This window comes from Penicillium chrysogenum (genome assembly GCF_028827035.1).
Source record: "Penicillium chrysogenum strain IBT 35668 chromosome Unknown utg000002l_segment0_segment0, whole genome shotgun sequence".
In the NCBI taxonomy this organism is placed as follows: domain Eukaryota; kingdom Fungi; phylum Ascomycota; class Eurotiomycetes; order Eurotiales; family Aspergillaceae; genus Penicillium; species Penicillium chrysogenum.
In genome coordinates this window covers 3,402,139-3,417,955 of record NW_026622750.1, presented here as the reverse complement: position 1 = coordinate 3,417,955, position 15,817 = coordinate 3,402,139, and the positions used below count along the sequence as shown (strand labels likewise).

At 48.4% G+C, this 15,817-nt stretch overlaps 7 protein-coding genes across 7 annotated transcripts; 3 read left to right on the top strand and 4 right to left on the bottom strand.

Annotated features, from left to right (window-relative positions):
* Nucleotides 1–2,030: 2,030 nt before the first annotated feature.
* On the top strand, nt 2,031–2,786 carry N7489_004734 (uncharacterized protein; the record flags this gene model as incomplete). The annotated part of the gene is made up of 3 exons (XM_056710486.1): nt 2,031–2,365; nt 2,427–2,589; nt 2,646–2,786. Coding segments are annotated over 3 exons (639 nt in total), but the record flags the coding sequence as incomplete, so codon positions are not given.
* Nucleotides 2,787–4,382: 1,596 nt separating this feature from the next.
* On the bottom strand, nt 4,383–4,745 carry N7489_004733 (uncharacterized protein; the record flags this gene model as incomplete). The annotated part of the gene is made up of 2 exons (XM_056710485.1): nt 4,383–4,584; nt 4,624–4,745. 2 exons carry the CDS (start codon nt 4,743–4,745, stop codon nt 4,383–4,385), a joined length of 324 nt encoding a protein of 107 aa, XP_056568906.1.
* Nucleotides 4,746–5,117: 372 nt separating this feature from the next.
* Nucleotides 5,118–5,710, top strand: N7489_004732 (uncharacterized protein; the record flags this gene model as incomplete). Its single annotated transcript, XM_056710484.1, has 2 exons — nt 5,118–5,373; nt 5,421–5,710. 2 exons carry the CDS (start codon nt 5,118–5,120, stop codon nt 5,708–5,710), a joined length of 546 nt encoding a protein of 181 aa, XP_056568905.1.
* Nucleotides 5,711–9,537: 3,827 nt separating this feature from the next.
* On the bottom strand, nt 9,538–10,160 carry N7489_004731 (uncharacterized protein; the record flags this gene model as incomplete). The annotated part of the gene is made up of 3 exons (XM_056710483.1): nt 9,538–9,753; nt 9,807–10,055; nt 10,110–10,160. The coding sequence occupies 3 exons, from the start codon at nt 10,158–10,160 to the stop codon at nt 9,538–9,540; spliced, it is 516 nt and encodes a 171-aa protein (XP_056568904.1).
* A 579-nt stretch (nt 10,161–10,739) lies between these two features.
* On the top strand, nt 10,740–11,114 carry N7489_004730 (uncharacterized protein; the record flags this gene model as incomplete). Its single annotated transcript, XM_056710482.1, has 1 exon — nt 10,740–11,114. The coding sequence occupies one exon, from the start codon at nt 10,740–10,742 to the stop codon at nt 11,112–11,114; it is 375 nt and encodes a 124-aa protein (XP_056568903.1).
* A 462-nt stretch (nt 11,115–11,576) lies between these two features.
* N7489_004729 (uncharacterized protein) lies at nt 11,577–11,789 on the bottom strand (the record flags this gene model as incomplete). The annotated part of the gene is made up of 2 exons (XM_056710481.1): nt 11,577–11,665; nt 11,756–11,789. 2 exons carry the CDS (start codon nt 11,787–11,789, stop codon nt 11,577–11,579), a joined length of 123 nt encoding a protein of 40 aa, XP_056568902.1.
* A 2,087-nt stretch (nt 11,790–13,876) lies between these two features.
* On the bottom strand, nt 13,877–14,590 carry N7489_004728 (uncharacterized protein; the record flags this gene model as incomplete). The annotated part of the gene is made up of 1 exon (XM_056710480.1): nt 13,877–14,590. The coding sequence occupies one exon, from the start codon at nt 14,588–14,590 to the stop codon at nt 13,877–13,879; it is 714 nt and encodes a 237-aa protein (XP_056568901.1).
* Nucleotides 14,591–15,817: the final 1,227 nt, after the last annotated feature.

The window sequence follows — 15,817 nt, the reverse complement described above, 5'->3', positions numbered from 1 at the left end:
CAGTCACGCTGGGCCCAATCAAGACACTACTGACCATATTTTACCACGGCGCAAGGCTAGAAGGCCATGCGAGATTTGTCTCTACAGAAAAGAGCCTGGGATTAAGAACTACGATTGGCTACCGCCGCATATACGTACAACCCTTCGCCGCTGATGCTGCTTCGCCGCTAATGCTGAGATCTTGGAATAGAGGCTTCACTCGACTCGCATTTGAGACAATCGGTGCTCTTAGGATTGTAGAGGAACAGTCATGCGTGGTGGCTTGAGCAAGTCATCAAAGCGCTCGGTCAAATGCGGTGAAAATTAAAAAGGGCAGCAGGAGATGGCGCGCACAAAGAAACGCTGATCAACTATAGAACCGGACTCTCGATTCTGCGGAGATTTATGCACCTTGGCTGTCCGTTCTCTGCCGAGTGGGTATTTACTGCTTGCCGGGGAAACATGGCAAAGAGGGGTGCGGAGTGACGTCAAGTATTGGAAATCGGCTGAGAACAATCTTGTAAGAGCGGGGTGAAAAAATTTATCGCTGGTAGACTTGGGGGGTGGCAGGGTATTAGGAAATGCACGAACATCAAAGCAAGTGGGGACAAATAAGCCAATAACATGTAAAAACATCATCTTTCCTTTGCTACTAAGGTGATGATCAATTAAATCATTAAAACATATGATTTCCTCGAGCATGCAAAACATTCACTAGGAACTTTCTTCTCCTTTGGCATGCACATAAAGGACAGGGACTAACACTACCGTCAACAACTGTTGACTTCCTATTTACTGAACGTTTATCGAGTTCGTCGTGTGCAATGGTCAACACAAGTCCAGGATCAACCAATCCACCCGATTTGCACAATGACATTTCTTGAAGGGCCTCCGTTTCCTCACTCTACTATGGCAAGAGCTCAAACACATTGAATCGGCCTCTTCACGCCATCGAAAATGAGCGGAGTCTCAATCCTTCAACGCCGCCGCACTTAATTGCGTTTGCCTGTCTTGTTCTGGTCTAAAATCAGGCTGTTTTTCTGATCAACCTACGATATGCTGAGTTAAGGAGCTACAGTTATCGCTCCTAGGATCATGCTCACGGCCTCTGGGAGCTCAATGTCCTCGGGGAACTGTTGTGACAGATTGTGGAAGCGAGACAGATTGTTCCTGGGCTCTCTACCTTGGATCCTGGAGCCACACCCGTCCGATCACGGGAGCGTTGACTACTTCGGGGAGCAATTATTGTGCTGCCCGCAATTATTGCCTGCATTTTAGATCCCACTTATTATCTAGAAGACCCACGTTCCTAGGATCATATCCGGCCCTAGGATCCATAGCATGGCTCCTAGGCACGCTCTTGGTCGCTCGCAGGAGTCAGTCTCATAGTTCCCAGAGGACCTACAGCTCCTGAGGATAGTCGTAGATTCTCGGATCATTCGCGAACGAGCTAACGCAAATCGGTTGGCGTTTCTGTCCTTTAGTTCAGAGTAACATTAGACCAAATTTGATAAATGGAAACCATGTCGATTAAGATGCCGTTGAAGCTCAGCGCGGAGTAATTCTCTCTCTCTAGCCTTACAAAGGCTTTACCTGGCAAATGTCTTCTACAAAACATTTGGAGTGTCACCGATCCGGTAGTTTCCTACTTGAGGCTCGCGCAACCCAACCTACCAACGTCAGATGACTACTTTTAACGTCCAATGATGGGACCCCGCCCATGATTAATAAGTCGCAGACATCATGTGATCGGAATTTGCAAATGTCGGGCGGAGCTGGACTTTCCAGATCATTTCCACTACAGCATTCTTCCACTATGTCCACTACTCTTCATCGACTTAGCATCAGCTATCTATTGAATCCTACCTCAGATTCTGCAGGGTGCGTGATTATTGATGCAACGTCGTCCCTCCCATTACATCACACTAGAAGCCCTTTTTCAGAGTCAGGGCAAGAAAAATTGGGTCATAGACTCCGACTTCCCTCGAGGCAGCTGAACCATTTTTTCGCAATCGGGAAAAGACAACTCAGTTTTCGACTATGCAACAGAGGCTGATGGTATGGTCAGGCAGGCTCCCCTGTCTTCCTCGTCGGTAGGTCAAGACGACTTGATCGAATCGACCCATTCCAGACATCAATATACACCCACATCTAACGATGCACGTGCCATGAGAATTACAGAATTGATGAATGACTACCGTACACTCCAACTTCACATAATGGAACAAACCTCAAGCTTACCCTTGAGTGGCGCTCTCCTGGAAGGCCATCTGGTTCTCATTCAGAACCGTGCGGCTGCCTTGAACTTGTTGCGTACCAGCTACAAACCCTCCGCTGCCGCCGACAACAGAGGGAACGATGACACTCAAACGTCCCAACTGAGACGGTAAGCGAAGCAACATTTTCATTTCTGCTCGCTTGCTATCAACACGGAATTAATCGTACAGAATCATCCTCGACGCGAGTGCCCATCGCCACGAAGCATACAAAATTTACCTCCGCGTTGCCGCCGCTAAACGGTGGGAGATAAATCGTGTCAATCTAGCGCGTCGTTCGGGACAGTGTGAGGTTACTGCACAGCAGCAAGTGATTGACGGGATGCTACAAAGTGTGAGTGAGGATGCAAGTCCCTCCGTTTCATGTCGCTGAGAAGCTTGAGAAACCAGGAATTAAGCAAGGTTTCAGATCAATTTGTTGCTTCGGAACTTTTCGCAGCTGACAAAAGGGCTGGTTACTGGCTGAACGAAGACCCTAGTCTGGAATCAATCATATTTTGGGTCCGGTCAGGGATGGCGGAACAGAGCTAAAACCAGTTTTGTATCGCTCCGGCTCATTTTATTAAGCTAAAGGTACATATCCCATTCCTTGAAGTCAGCTATTACATGGCCTGAGTATTCCTGAGTCCGAACATCTATACATCACCGAAAGACCGATGAAGACTCTCAACCAAGATTCCATGTTTGTAGAGGTTACGAATCTACGATCGACTTAAGGGCTAGAAATCTTGTGCCTGTGACACATAATCCGAGATCAGCCAGGTCCTAGGATCCCGGTCTCCAGACCTGGCTGACCAAAAAGACCGCCGACTGAAGATTTTCGGGGCCCAAGGCCCATGCGGTCGCTAGAATGAGGGCTAGAATAAATCACGACCTACGGCACTAATACGAAGCTAGAAGCCGAGCTACGCAATGCTATCGCCATCCTTTTTTATTTTTTTTTCTCTTTAACCCGCGCCGGATTGGTTGGCCACCTCGGCTCGGCCCCTTAGTCCCACGTCACTACAGATCTTCGGCCGCTGCACAGCGGGTTTTTGCTTCGGTATACGATAACAGCGGGCAATCCATCGTGGCGACTCTGGAAGATCTCATCTTTGCCAAGCGCTCGGCCGTATGTCGAATGAAAGTACACAAACGCGCTCTGTTTGTTGCTCTTCTCTCGCAGAGGGGAGTATATGGAAACTTACATAGCATGGCAGGCTATGTAGGCATTGGTATATATCGGAGTAGTCGACGTAGCATCGAAAAACTTATCGGTCTTAAAATTGTGTCAGAGCAGATAGGATTTACAGATTCTTAATGACCCAGCAAGCGCACTCGGTCTCTGCTAATCATTTCGAAGCCAACGAACCGAGCCTCATGATGAGTGAGAGGGACAGTGATGTTTTTCATGCATGCAAGGGCAATCTTGCGATGTGTTCTCGAGTATGTGGCTTTGGTGTACGTGAGGCATGGCATGCAGAGGTGCAATAGTCAAGATAGCACGTGTCGTTCAGACATGGTCGCATCACTGGGCCTGCTGCAAGCTCTGAACAATCTGCCACCGAAGACTGTTTCACAACGTAGGAGAGAGATTAGGTGCTGAGGAGGGTGCGGCAAGGACCACCGCCGAGTTGAAGGCCGCTGCGGGGACCCACTCCTTCAGCACAGTTCATAAACCAATGAGATCAACTTGAAGAAGTGGCTGTCTGGCTGAGAATCACCATCCGCATTCTCCGGCATCTAGACTATGTCAACGCTGGTCTAGGCCTAGAATGATTGGACTAGGAGAGTAGTAGTACTAAGAGCCAGCTCAGATGGTGTGTGACCTACTGTGTCGCCTTGTGCTTTTCGGTGGGGCGTACTGTGACTGGTTTTTTCCTCAAGAGTTTTGCCCCATGAGCGGAACCCTCCCGAAAGAAGTCTCTTATTTTCTGCCTTCCAAGTGACCCTCACTCCTGACATGAGCTTGCTGAAAATGATCTGTTATCAGCGTCCTTTCGTGTTACCACTGCCAGGATTCTCTACATAGGTCCATTATAGACACAAAAGCAGTCCCTCAGTCCAGTATCACTTCTATCAGATTTCTCTCGGGATGTCATAGATCTTGTCTGTAGTATGCCCTTGTTTCAAGCAACATAGGTCTGTTCATGATCCAGGAGGCGTGTCTCTTTCATCTTCTACCCGGTCTAGGACTCTAGGTGCCATCCATAGAAGTTCCTTCTCCATTAGAACTCGGCCTTCTGCCGCAAGCTTCTCCTTTTCATGCTCGGAAACTACAAAGAAGGCATTACTGCCATCAGCAGTCGCTGCGCGGTAACACTGAGCTTGCCTCAGATTGTGCAGATTCCTATCGTACAGTTAATAATCCTTCCATAAATACTTTTACGCCAGTCGTTCCAGCAGCGATGGATCCAACGGATTGATGCGGAGACGGTCTGACCATTTCCACTCTCCGCGTTCAAAAGACCAGATCTCAAGTGTTCTCTGGATGCGCCGCTCCTCGACCATCCATAAGAACGAACATATGATTGGCTGCGGGGGACGTTCGGACCGGGGAGATCTCCAGCAACTGGAGGTGGTGGAATTCTTATTGCGTCATGCATCTATGACAACCATGTTCAATAGGGAGTATTTCTGAGCTACTGTAAACTCAGTTTGCATGGAAACCAGTGGGCACGCGGCACTGCTCCTCTATCGATAGAACGAGAGTGTTTAATGTGGGGTCTGGAATGCCGATGCCTTGCATGATCAGCAGTGGCGCTCCGGTACCGAGAGTTAAAGTGGCCGGGGGCTCCGACGGCAGTTACTTATAATGCTCTCCTTCCCTTCGAACTTCAGTATGCGAACTGATCACAGCTTAAACGTGCCCGGTTAATCGCAATGCGCTCGTTCTTCATCATAGCCGTGCTAGCCATCGCTGCGTCTATCGTGGCTCAAGATGTGGATTCAAGTGATATTCCGTCCCAATGCAAGAGCGCTTGCGCCCCTGTTGTCAGTCTGACTTCCACTTGCGACAAATCCAATAACGATGATGCGGCTGAGAGGAGATGTATCTGCAATGACCACCGCGCCTCGAGAGACATTCCCAACTGTGCTGCTTGCCTTGACAAGTACAGCAAAGACGGACAGGACAACGGTATGTTCACCTAGTGAGGAGAAATTACAGATGTGCTAAATCATTAGACGCCAATGATCTTGCTCGCAAGTGCTCTTTTACCTCAACCACGTATGACGCTATTGTCTCTTCTTCCGCAACATCCAACACCTCGGCCAGCATGACTTCTCCCAGTACGGCCTCGGCCAGTGGAACTATGTCAGCCACATCTATGGGCGGAACTGCGTCTGCCACAGGTAGTTCTACTAGCCCGAATGTTGCGTCGTCGACTCCAAACTCAGCAGACAGGTCAACTAAGCTTACAATTGAACTTTTTGGATCAACTCTCCTTGGCCTCATGGCTCTTGTTGGAATCTAAGTATGTCTCCCATCAAGCTAAGGTTTGACTCGCGTTTCAATCATGAGGATTTGGTGCCATTAGGGATGATATGAAAGGACTTGTTTAGATACGCACACACACACACACACAATGTATTAACGCCCGGCGGCTAAGCCGAAGGGCAACTATCTCTGATCTACTATACATGTCATAATATATACAGTACTGTGTCTCCTCAGAGCCCATACATAAAGCCTTGCAATATATGTCATCTCAGATGTCCGTGCCGCAGCGGATCCTCGTGGGTTAGTAATTTTGTTAGTAGGCTGGCTTGAAGGCGCTTCTCCAAGTGTTCAACATCCTATTTTTGGCAGTTGAAGCGCGTCTACCATCTGTAACACGAGGTGGTTGGTGGGTTAGATCGGCGAAAGGGGGTGATTTATGTCCGTCGGCATGGTTAGGTGGCCTCGAGTCGGCCCGTGGCGATGGCGAATCGTATTGAGGCCCGTACCGCCTCTAAGTTCGGCGTCCACTTCTGATCATCGGAAGGCGACTTTTCTCCTAGGAAGAAGGATATATTTCCTCGGTGGGTGTTGGTACATTGTAGTAGTTCCGTCCGGTGCGCCGTCCATTTTTGACATCGAAATAGGAAGTGCTCCACGGTCTCTCTCGGTTGTCCACACGCACACTGGTCTCCATTGAGTCTTGCCATGCCGGTTCGGAGTTGAGCCAGCACGCTCGCTTCTTTCCAAGATAATCGATCATACAGCTGCCGGGTGTGTTTGCCTGGGAGTTGCTGCATCAACTCGTTTTGCGTGTCTCCCTACGTTCACTGGCAGGTCATTGCTGGGGACTGCTTGGGACCTTGCGATATTCAGTGTTGTTGACTTCATTCTCGGGACGCGTTCTTGCGGGAGAGCATCTTCTTGTGTCGCGGCTCTGGCCTGTTCTTTAGCCAGACCCCGCAGTTTATTGTCTTCGCTCGTTGAGATCCACCGGATATTGATCTGGTTTCCATTTCTCCGTAGCTTTCTCATCAACTTGTACAGTTCGCAGACGAATTCCTGGCCTGACTGTTGTCGAGGATTCCTTAGTGTCAGAGCCGCCGCTTTGTTGCTCGTGAGCAGCGTAATCCTGTAATCTTTCAGTCCAATTACCATGTTCAATGCATGTGCCATCGCTGCTAGCTCCGCAGAGAACGGATTTTGCTCTGCTCTTGCACCCAATGTGACGGAAAGGGTCTTCAGTTTCAGTTTTCGGTACCGAGGTGGCTGCCTCTCGATCGCCACCCCAAATCCGACCAGCTCGTTCCGTGCCGAACTGCTGGTTGCTATCTGCATTAACCCGCCTGGTACGGTCGGCGACTGCGGAGTTGCTTCAACGCCAGCCTGTGCGCGTGCTTCCCATGGTGCCAATGTGGACGGATTGATGGTTTCCAGTGTTTCCATCTCAATGTTCTTCAGCGCGTCTGCTACTTGATACAACGGCGAACGATGGTATCTTCTGAATTTCTTGATCCGTGCTGTATTCCTGCGGAGAGGGTTGGTTTCTGGTAGGGTATGTATGTCCGTCCACATCTTCACGGCTCGTCTCCAGAAACGGTGTTGAACAGTGGCAAGGTGGGCCTCCGCCTCTGTTACACTGGTCGCAACTGTGAGGAATGTTCCTACAATCGCCTGCGCTCCTACCCTTTGGACGCGGTTGATCGGCCCCATGGCCTTATCCTTGCACGCGTGCATCCAGAAATTGGATGCGAAGTCCACGACCGGTGCCACCGTCGATGTAAATAGCTGCCGCGCTGTCGCTGGGGATAAACCCCGAAGTCGCCGAAGCTCTATCGCGGCCTCCAGGCCCTTGGATGCTGCCCTCGCAATATGTTCCTTGTACTTGAGTTTCGCGTCCATGAGGACGCCCAAGCTCTTGACATGGTCCTTGGGCGCAACGAGGCTGAGGAGGACATCGTGGCCCTGAGTAGCCGGGCCGCTTTGTTCGGCCCAGTCCGCGTGAATCACCCCGGAACCTGGCAAATAGGATGCCAGTCGTCTGTTCTGGAGGGCATCAATCGTGTCCCAAAATCGAGTGGTCGTTGATACCATGTCCCCGTGTGCCTGATCCAAAACCAGCTGAATATCATTCCACGGCACCTGATCCTGCAGAGCGGCATTTGTGGACTCCAGCTGCTGCTGCAACTCACAGATCTTGCGCCCGACCCGCTGACTGTCAGCTAATGCCGCATCTCTTGCTGCTATAGCCAGCTGCAATTTCGAAGTTTCTTCGGTTTTCTCGGCTTCAAGTTGTTCCAGCAACTGGTAATTCTTGCGTCGTTCCTCTTCTCTCTCCTCCTGTGCTTTTTGAATCTCTTCCTCAATGATGCTCATCAGCTCAAGACATTTCCTATGGGTCGCTTCATCATGTTTCGGCCTAAGCTTTCGTTTTTTTGTGATGGAGGCCTAGCATAGTCAGTACGGAGTACATCAAGGTATGCCTCCAGGGCAGTGTTGGCCATGGCAAAACCAGAGAATATGGTGGAAGGTAGAGATTGGGTACCGTATGCTTGTGCAACCCAGTCGCCGGTTTGAGAGGGTTCCGATCATCTTTGGATCTAGATTGGGTAGACCGAAGGGAATAACACGAAGGCGCAGCACGCAGCTGTACTTCGCTGCAATGGTCCGCCTGTTCCCGGAAAGCCTTGTGATCCTTTGCCATGCTAGGTGTGTTCGATCGTGAGATGAACAACGGCTCAAGAAAAACCGAGACGTAGAAAGCTTGAAAGAAATACAAGCAGCGAGTTTCGAGAAGCTGAATTATATAGGAGTATGCGGAGGCCCAAGCGCAGGACTTGAACCCGAATGAAGCCGCTCTTGCTCCTGCCCAGGAGGTATGCCAAAACAAGGATCATAATCCTAAGAAAACTGAGCACTGGGCATTAGCGCGAACGCACAAAATACCTACCGCTCGATTATGGAGGTGCGAGCAACAGGTCCGCACAAATATGTACGTTGTTGCATACAACCCTGTCTCATGATAGAAAGGACCAATCGGTCACATCCCATCCAAAGTTTAGTACTAAGACTACAATGTCATCTTTCAAATGCTTTGTGGAGTTTGCCGACTCCCACTGACTCCCACCGACTCTCCATTGGTCCTGCCTAAGAAGATAGCAGCCTTGTTTTTCCGAATTAACAATTTTCAGTTTCCTGTCCCCATACGTCTGGATTCCTCAACAAGCCGTTACTTGAGTTTTGTTCTGAATTTTGTTTGTCCAGCATCATTGATACTTGTGCCCTTGTTACGGGGGAAAGGCATTTCTTGCGGCCAAGACGCAGTAGTAAGGGTATCCATCTAGTGTCCACCATAACATAGACATGCTTGAGGGATAGGAATCTCCAGTGCTACCAATCAAGCGACAGTCATAGCAGGTACCTGAGCATGTTATAATTGTCAGTTTAAGCTACGGCATGGGCCTCGGCCTTAAACAGTTGAGAGTTCTGCTATCAAGCATCCAACTCGAGACTCCTATAGTTCACTTCCCTGGTAGCCCACGTTCACAGTCTATGGATACTATACATCACGAGGCCGGTGTTGATTTGAATCTAGATGAAGTTGGTACCAAATTGTAAGGCGTATTATTGGAGGTATACATTCACTGTTGCCTTTGACGCATGACAACTAGGGTACTCAGTAGGCTGTTAGCGCATATGGGATCTCTGTCGCGTGCTCCCGTCAATCCAAGACCTCGCTCGCTACCCCATGGATGCCATTGGCTGATGATTGGATATCGCGGGTGCCAAGTGAGATCTCAATTCCCTCCGTTTGCAATGAGTTCAAGATCCGCCTTGCTCCAGCAATGCCCGCTCTCGCCTCTGTTAGCTCCTCATGCAGTTTCTTATTGGCGACTGAAGAATTTGCGTATCGTGGCGGAGTTCATTGGCCTCAGCCCGGACCGTGTGACTTTCGTCAAGACGGTCATTCAGTCGGGCACGCGTGCGTTCCAACTCGATTTCTATACTGCTATTAGCAGCCTTAAGCTTGGAGATCTCTGCTGTGAAAGAACCATCCATTCCGTCACCAAAACTCTCCGCCTCCAGGCTCTGTCAGCAATGCTATATTGATAAGGATGTCTAGTAATGCTCACCTCCTTTGGAATACAGCTCGTATTTGTCTGCGAGTGTCCCAACGTGTGCGGGGAAACAGCCTCGATTGAATGACCGATCTCATTGCAAATTTTCCGGTATAGATGAATGTTGCCGCTACTTAAGCTAGATTTGAGCAAACCAGCATTTGCGCTCGTGACGGACCAAGCGTATCCATCTTCAGGTCGCCGTTGAAGACGGACTTTTTCAGGAGCGACTACGATGCGAAGTCGGTCATCTAGGAGTATTAGCTGAGTTATTGTCAGAAGAGGACCACAAATACATATATTTGCCGCTAGGGCTACTCGACATTGCTGATTCTGTTTGAAGCGCTTCTCGTTGCTACGTTTAGGCATCGTAGGGTACCTTAGCACTCAAAGAATATCAAGGAAATGGTGAGGCCGGTATTTAAGATATGATTCGAAACTGAGCCTTGCGCCAAAGACCGGCTCAATGTAAGATCGATGATTCGTTCTTTCCTAGGTCGAAAATGGTATCCGTGGGTGGGGCCCCACTAGTATCCCATTCATATTGGATAAATAAAGTTTCAGCTGAAACTTGGATTAGTTGAGGCTTGGTTGAAAGTCGAGTATAACTTTTATTGAGACCTCATCAACTAAACTGGACTACTGAATAAAACACAGGAAAAAGTAACCTCAATTTCTGTTCAAATACATCCTCAATCATTAAGTTTTGGTCGGCAAACGCTGGGATTAATTTGGTTGGGGCCTCTTCACGCTGCCAAAGATTTCTGCCTCCCAAGGTGCCGGCGGAACCCATAGTGACTTAATGGAGGGTCGAAAACTGATGCCACTGAGCAGACTGTCGGGCTCGCTAACAACATTCCCAAAGACACAGCAAACATTGGAAGATATATATTGAGCAAGGTTGGGTCGACTCCATGTCATTTGTGCCACCTATCTGTTAAAATTGCGATGACTCCAACAGCTCACTGGCCCCGCCGCCAAAGACTAGCCAGCGCCCACGATCTGACGCCATTACTGTGTGACTCCTCAAAGCTTCTGCCATCAAAGATGATCACTCGCCATGCCGGTCGTAACATTCGCACTGACTCATCGAGCCCACCTTCGCAGCGAGCCAAGAAGGTCCTTGAAATGAGGATTCATCATCGATTTCATGGCTCGCACGTTACGTTCCTAGAAGGACAGCCTGGCAGACCCCAAAGGAAGGGTGCCAAAGAAAGCCCGCGCCGGAAGCGAGCGATTTCGGAGCGAGAGGCAATTCGATTGGATTGGATGCGGCGACTTCGTCCCAAGCCCCATAGACGTTGTTATATCGGACAAGGATAGGGCAAAATGAAGCCCCAGGGGTCGGCATGCCGCAATTACTAATTTCGTTCATATATCGTTGAATAGATGAAATTGACTTGCAAGACAATGAGTATGATAATGCAGTGCGTGATGAGGTAGCCCGTAAACATGGACTCTATGTAGGGGATTGCTCAGCTAGGCCTCCTATCGATTGATATACGCAAGATTGCCAGTATACCCATGCTTTCATGATTGCTGTGTATTACCAAATTGTTCTGAGAGAGATCATGCTACTCTACATGCACTGAAGCAAGGAGAACGCAGTTTACGGTGTAGGCAGAGTTCATGGGGCGTCATGTTTTATTTTTCTATACCTAATTTAGACTTGAAAAACGATCCGTTGCGTGATTCTTGTGAATATTTTATCTTTTAGAGACAGCACGATTAACAAACTCCTGGTTTCAATGGTCTTGTCTGAGCCACCCGTCCACATACCACAAGCTAGTTGGAGATAACCAAGGATCCACCTATTTGGCTCACGGGATTGACTGCAAGGACGACGCCCAGATGGCGATGATGACCAGTTCGACCTGTTGAGTGTCAGCATTATTGGTATAACGGCATAACGTGGGAATCTGCAATTACCTCCAATGCAACCATCCACGATCTCCCCAACGTACCAATGACGGCAATTACAAGCAAAAGAAGTGCCATTGCAGAGAGATGACACGAGATACACCGCAGCTTAGCTCGACCGGCAGTTGACTGTTGAAACAACCACCAATACCATGCAACTACACAAAGGTAGTCCGCGAAGAGAATATAGAGGCTACCCAGATGAGCAGATTTCAGAAGGAAGGTTCCAACTAGGGAGACTGCTATTTTCGCCAAAGTTGAAGCCACAGAGAAAGAAGGGCATATGAAACGTAGTAATCGAGGTGTGAGTGGGTTTTCGCGCTGCTGGAAGATTATGCGAATGTACTGCAGCATTGTTAGCTCAGAACGAAAACACTGTATGTGACCGAGTTCGGTGTGCTGTCAACTTACCGCTTGTAGTGGTGGGAATATTGGTGTAATCCAAAAGAGTACTTGACTCCATGCTGGAAACCTGTTGCTCCAGAACAACCCAGCAAGAATAGCAAAGGAACTACAAGACAAGGCACACAGCGCTAAATCGACTTTATACCAACGCCAGTGTGGCTGGATACGATACAAAAGAAATAGTCTCCCAAAGTTGAGGAGTAGAAGAATAGTCACTAAGACGGACCTGATGGTGTTTTGTGAAACCATGGCCATACTTGACTGCCAGCTAATGTTCTTGTTTGAACGAGGCCTTGAGATTTATATACCGAAAAAGAGACATATTGGCCGGGTAATAGTGTATAAATTCCCAGGATGTCTTCATTTGATTCTGAAATTTTCTTGGCGGATAGCATACTATATTTCCTGCGTATAGAAAGGAGCTGCCCTCAATCTTATGGCACTGAAGACGAATTGGGGACCCTCAGTTGAGGCTTCGGGGCAAAATTTTTGCTCTTCTTTTGTGCTGACCCGAGAATAGACTCCACATTGAAAGGGTTTGTTTCTGATCTAACTTGCATCGTGTACCAGACCACATTTAGGAGGGCCAATCGCAGTTGCAACATCCTGCTTTCACATAGACATCGAGGATATGCAGTAAGGTGGTGCATACATTTATAAATGCCAAACTCAATTTCAGGAGAGCACTGCGATTCTCTCAGGGCTCAGCCTCCGGACCCGTAGAAAAAGTAAAGTGTGTGCTCGCTACAATATGCCTGGAAGTCACACAATGTTTTGATAAAACAGCATTCACCTTTAAAATGGCTGGAATTAGCCATAGAGTACACGGTGTCTTGAATGAGTGCATCCCAGGGGCAGTTTTCATGCACCGCGGATTCTCCGTGTCAGTTTCAGCAGTCCATGATTGTCTGCCCTGACGGACTCATTAGCTTATCGTGATTACTCCTTCGGCCGAAACCGTAACTAACCTTTGCTCAAGGCCCATTATTTGATGATGTTTTACCATCGGCAAAAATCAATACGTATCTCCTTTCCAAAGGGTGCTGGGATCAGCAAATGTGGAGACCGGGGTTACAATATCCGTTCACCGTCATGATAGTATCTTGGGATTCGTCGGTACTCTATGTAACGGAGACAAATGGATAGCTACATCACTAAACCATCAAAGTAAGCGAAATATGCTCTATTCATGGGTTATCGCTTATAATCTTCACTGGCGGTCTGAAGTGCGTATATATTGTGTTGGCCGATGAGTAGTTGTTCCAACAGCGTGAAGTTACCAAATCGGCAATGATATATAGATTGTGTTTCCCTTTTCTCACTCGTGTCAGAAGGTTCCAGACAACAGGTTATACAGGGTATCGTAAATTGGTTCCTGTAATCTACAGCATGCGATGTGCAAATAAACGTCGATAGATGTGACAGAAATACTTCTGCTATTTCAAAGTCAATCCGCTCAGAATGTGGGACTTTTCAAATTGATCACGTTTCTCCTTGCTCCTCTAAAAAATACACGCAGACTTTCCCAACTAAGAAACAAAAGTTAATGACATATATAAGAGATAATAATGAAATCGAAAACAGCATCTGGATCACCGCGACGCAGACATTTCATATGGTGAATAAGTCACGCACTTGAATGTTAACGGCTCATCTAGACAGTAGACCGGGAATAAACCGAACGATGGACAACAGGACATGACGTTTCATGCGTGCGAGCCTTTGTAGTCCACTATTGCCATAATTCCACACACTCGATATCAAGACATGTAAGGAATTGCTACCTGCAACACCGCTTTGGAATACTCTACGAGGCTGTATGTCAAGATCAAGTACATGCCGTGGAGACTGGGCTGCCAGAACTGGACCATTCCAATTCTCTCAAGAGGGCGCAAAGCGTACAGAGCATAACCGCAGAGGTTGAGAAGCACTAGTCTGCCGAATGCAGTGGCCAGTGGAGAGGGAGCGTGGAGCGGCTCGGCCAATGCGTGAATGGACGGTACCAAGGCCAACAGGACCACTGAGGCAAATTGAAGAGACAATTGGGCGGAAAATGCCCCCATGTCCATGTCCTTGAGATAGCCGTCCGAGAGGCTTCCAACCGCGATCATTGTGAAAGCCGATGCACACCCAAGTTGTAGCAATGGTTGGGCTGGGAAGAGAAAAGCGATCGTGGGAAGAGCTGCGGTCCAGACCAGGAATAAACCACCAAACCACACGGAATCTTGCTCTTTCGTCATTTTCTCCTTCTGGAATGCACTGAAGCAATTCTGAAAGACAACACACAAATACCATATGGCGCTTCCTCCACCAAACGCCATCACTGCTAGAGCGTATGGGATTGACTGTTGAGATGAGGGGAAATGGAAGATCAAGAACATCAGTAGATAAATGACAAAGTAGGAGAATCCAAGCGTGCCTATGATGGCACCGATGGCGCAGCTGCGCAGGTTTTGGTAATCGAGAGTGTCCATTGTGTAAAGTTGGAGTAAGCACCGGCCCTCTTGAGGCAGCACCCCTCGGGCGAGCATTTGGCTTTATAGACGAGAGTGGAGCTCAGTCTTTACTCCTTGACCGTGGGTCAGGTATTGCAAAAACATAAGTGTTGGAATAATGATGGGTACGGTGTTGATCACCAGAACGGTGAGGAACCATCATATCTGTAATGACCACCCACCTCAACGGCCGGCGCCTCAGAAGTGACCACGTTTATGTTGAGTTGCCAGAAACTCCTTTTTGCCTCATCGATATTCAATCTAACCGACCGACCGACAGACCTCCCTGACTATGTAATTGGTGTCTCATTATGCAAATGCAGGACCTGAGAGTCGTTTGTGATTCCTCCTCTCTTCCATGATAGCACCATGAAAGATATTGTACATATTGTACGCCAGATCGGTCAACAGCAAGCTCATAATGCTTATTATTGCGATTGCTATTCCCTCTTCAAGCTACTCCAAGAGCTCACAGAACATACGTTCACCGAACTACAAAGACTTTACAAATCCGGCACCGAGCGCTCGACCAACTCTGTCCATCAACTTCTCCGAAATTTTCAGAACACAATCTGTAATATGGTTGAAAGAGCATGCGAAGCCCAAGCGGAATGCGAGGAGTTCTGCTCAGTGAATGAATCACACTCAGCGCGCGTTGTCTTCGAGCCCATCAGGAGAATGTACACCGATCCACAAGCCTCATTGCAGGGTACAAGATGATGGTGGAACTACTAGCCTGGCATCGTCGCCTGGGAAGATGGACGAGCACGACTGGCCACTCTACTATAGTGATATTTTCAAAGGCGGAATTTCTGTAATTCTATATAGCCGCGTGAAAATCATAATGTACTTTGTGTACCACAGTATTTCTCTCCAAAAGCTCATACACCATGTAGGAGCCCACCAACACAAAGCTCTCATGAATCAGACGCAGCTATCAAGAAGTTCCGATTACCACAGGATGTGCACCATAAAGGCGAGCAATGTTTAGCCCACCATCTGCCACCGTCCCTATATATCATTTCCCACACTCCCAGCCGAATGACCATCTACGGGCTTGGCAATTAGATGCAACAGCAGAAAAGATGGACCAACCATATGGTTGAACCACCAATAGAAAAGAACACTGCCAACCATGCTGTGGTAAACATCTTAGCTCCAAGGGTAACTTCAACGCCGTAAGGCTGCAGGGTGTCTTTGACCTTG